At 34.4% G+C, this 2,996-nt stretch overlaps 1 protein-coding gene across 1 annotated transcript; it reads right to left on the bottom strand.

Annotated features, from left to right (window-relative positions):
- Window positions 1-225: 225 nt before the first annotated feature.
- Window positions 226-1,566, bottom strand: LOC120086447 (inorganic pyrophosphatase 2-like). The gene is made up of 4 exons (XM_039043103.1): window positions 1,429-1,566; window positions 1,234-1,355; window positions 929-1,130; window positions 226-836 (listed from the first exon to the last, which is right to left on the bottom strand). Exons 1-4 carry the CDS (start codon window positions 1,564-1,566, stop codon window positions 477-479), a joined length of 822 nt encoding a protein of 273 aa, XP_038899031.1. The 3' UTR covers window positions 226-476.
- Between the last annotated feature and the right edge of the window lie 1,430 nt (window positions 1,567-2,996).

The raw sequence follows: 2,996 nt of genomic DNA on the forward strand, positions 1-2,996 counted from the left end.
ATTGAAAGTTCTAAATTAATTTCGTTCAAATGATCAATCTCAAACAGGCATCAATTTATACCCTTCTGAAGTTTAAAGTTTAGACCATGTAATATCATTTACTTGTTTTCTAGAACTTACATAAACGGCTTTTCATATTACCTTGGCTAGGAAGTAAAGGTCGCCTTAAATTGCTGTGATTCGTGAAATTTTGGGGGACCCATCGTCCTAAAATGAGTCTAAGTATTTAGTTTAAAATATTTTCTAAATTAGATAACCATCCTTGGCCATAAGCCATACAAAGATGTGCCAAAGGTGGCAACATGATTGGGAAAATTAAACCAACGTTTGAACTTCCTAATTGGTGTATGGCGTTTGCCAAAGTTACACCTTCAATACGTAAATTTCACTACATACTATCATCAAATAAACCCAAAAAAAAGGCAGTTCAGTAAGTGTTAATTGATTTAAGATATTGCGTGTTCGTATAATTGAATTCAGTTGGCCACCATTGCTGGTTTGGGTGTGGGCGAAGTCAGGGCCTCGAACACAGGAACGGCCATATTTTGAGGCGACATGAACTGAGCATTTTCCGCTATGGAAACATTGTTGATTAAGCTCAACAAGATCCTCCCCAACTCTTCTCCATCGCTCCATTCGTGGATTTCTGCTTTAATTACAAGCGGATTTTGGCTAATCAAGTCCCACAATGGAAAATTCTTCCTCGGCATCAGAAAATCCCCTTCTCCAAGCTTCAAACTAGGGCAGTAATCGCCACTTCCATCGCCTTGATAGATGAACTTTTTCTTCTTCCCTTCCGACATTAAGGACGCTTGAATCCTCTCCATAACGAGCCCCTGATTTTGCGAATAAAAATCTCTCAGCATATAAGAAATTAATCGATTCGGACCTGAACGTATATAGTGCTGCAAGTACAGAGACACAGTACCTTGCACATGTTCGGAGGGCAGAGATTGCATCCGTGAGAAGATTTATGGAAATCGTGGATAGGAAAAATCCTCAGCCTTCCTTCTTCATCGACGAAACCTGGATTCGTGTTGATTTCGGAGAAGCATTCTCTTATTCCGAGATGATCCAAGATCGTCTCAATGAAAAACATATTCGCATCACTCACAATCCTCAAATCACATCTGAAAGACAAAGAGAACGCATAATCTCAACCGCTGTAACTCAATGAGAGATTGAAACATAAAAAGAGAATCAGAAACAGAAAGAGATTCTACGATTCTTTACCCTAGGGCGTGAGCGGCTCTAATGGCAGGAACGACATCGGGATGAATCGGAACGCGTTTGAGGACTTCAACGATATCGTCAATGGTTTTTCCTTGTGCATGGAGCTCCATCATCATCCGATCCTGAAAATCAAAGAATTAATTTCTATTCTGCTAGCGAAAATACTAGAATGAGAACGAACAGAAGATATAATACCATGAGAGAGTTCCATGGCATCGTAGGGAGGAGTTCGTTGAACAAATCGGTGGCGCCGAGTTCGTCCACCACCCAATTATCGCTATCCAAGTCAATGATCGTCTTATCGAAGTCAAAAACGACGACAATTCCAGCCATCTTTCTCTGGAAATTCCGGAAATTTTAAGAAACTGGTTGATTATCAAGAAAATCTTTCTCTGCTGCATAATGGAGGAGGCAGTGATCGGTATTTATATCGGAATGTGGAGGGGAAGAAATCAAAGGCTAGACTTGTGGGCCGTTGGATCTGGTGATATGTGGATTGAGTGGAAATCGAACGGCTGATATGGGTGGAATAGGAATAGAGGAATAAATAATTGGAATATGAGAATATTCGCCGCATTTAAAACGCAATAGCCTTATGAATCAAAGAATATTCCGGAATGAGTGCCTGTAGGTGATTCCTATTTCCTTCCCGTTTCTCGTGGCTGCTAGAGAAAATAGTCCTTTTATTCCTTCTGGGTTGCTTCATTTCCACTCTTTTCACTTTTTTCATAAATACATGCAATAGAAAATTTTTAGGGCAAAACCTGGGTGCAGCAGAAAGGCTGCCACGTATACTTTCTATCTTTTATAAACAAAAAAATATTAAATTTTTTTTTTTATGTGGGTAAGAAAACACCATGCATATATGTAGCCTAGTATTACTCAAATTTTTATTCCTTTTAATGTATTCAATTAAATCATGAAAACAAATACCCAATAAAATGTCACAGCTTCAAAATTTTCCTCTCACGTGTTTTTTTAACTCAAAAGAATAAAAAAAATATATATTTAAAAATCAAGTTTCCTATTGACTATTTGATGTCGTAAAATTTAGAGGCTTAAATTTTCTCTCTTTTTTTTATTTTTTTTTAGTGAAATTCAATTATTGTAATAGAAATACGTCGATAAAAATACATTATATTGGATATTACATATAGACACTTTAATCGAAAATATATGTATCGCTATTCATAAATTAAATTGTATTCTAGATAACTAGATTTTTTTTTTGAGCTAATAATAATATTAATTAATATGTAAATAGATTCTTTAACTAAGTAATTACTAGTGTATAACTTCTTTTTAATAATTGATGGTGTATATATAGATCCCTATAACTGATATGATTTTGTCGTTTAATTTTCTTCGTTTTTATTATTATTATTATTATTATTATATGCAATAAAAATATTATTGCGTGCTCGAGCACAGAGCAAAATCAAATAGTATGCAATTCTTTTAATAATTATTGGTATCTCTCAAATTCTAACAACTCAATGTCTCATTTAATTATTAATATAATATATTATAAAACGAATTGTTTCATTTGAATATTTTGGGTTGAACATGGCATTGCCTCCCTTGGGTTATAATAGTTCAAGAAAATGATGAAGGTAACAAGGTTAATGGGAAAATTATTTTTTAACCCTCAAATTTGGAAGAATATGTACGTTTGGTCCCTAAATCTTAAAAATATATTTTTTTAGTCTTTAAATTTATAATAATAGATCCATTTAGTCTCGTGTTTTTAAAATATGTTTTTT

Source organism: Benincasa hispida, chromosome 9 (assembly GCF_009727055.1).
Source record: "Benincasa hispida cultivar B227 chromosome 9, ASM972705v1, whole genome shotgun sequence".
In the NCBI taxonomy this organism is placed as follows: domain Eukaryota; kingdom Viridiplantae; phylum Streptophyta; class Magnoliopsida; order Cucurbitales; family Cucurbitaceae; genus Benincasa; species Benincasa hispida.

What these genes read in the sequence shown, in the direction of transcription:
- LOC120086447 (XM_039043103.1), bottom strand. Translation starts at nt 1,566, where the DNA reads ATGGCTGGAATTGTCGTCGTTTTTGACTTCGATAAGACGATCATTGAC. An exon ending in TGCCATGGAACTCTCTCATG is followed by an intron (nt 1,356 to 1,428) that starts GTATTATATCTT and finishes TTTGATTTTCAG; the next exon opens with GATCGGATGATGATGGAGCT. An exon ending in GCCCTCCGAACATGTGCAAG is followed by an intron (nt 837 to 928) that starts GTACTGTGTCTC and finishes TCGCAAAATCAG; the next exon opens with GGGCTCGTTATGGAGAGGAT.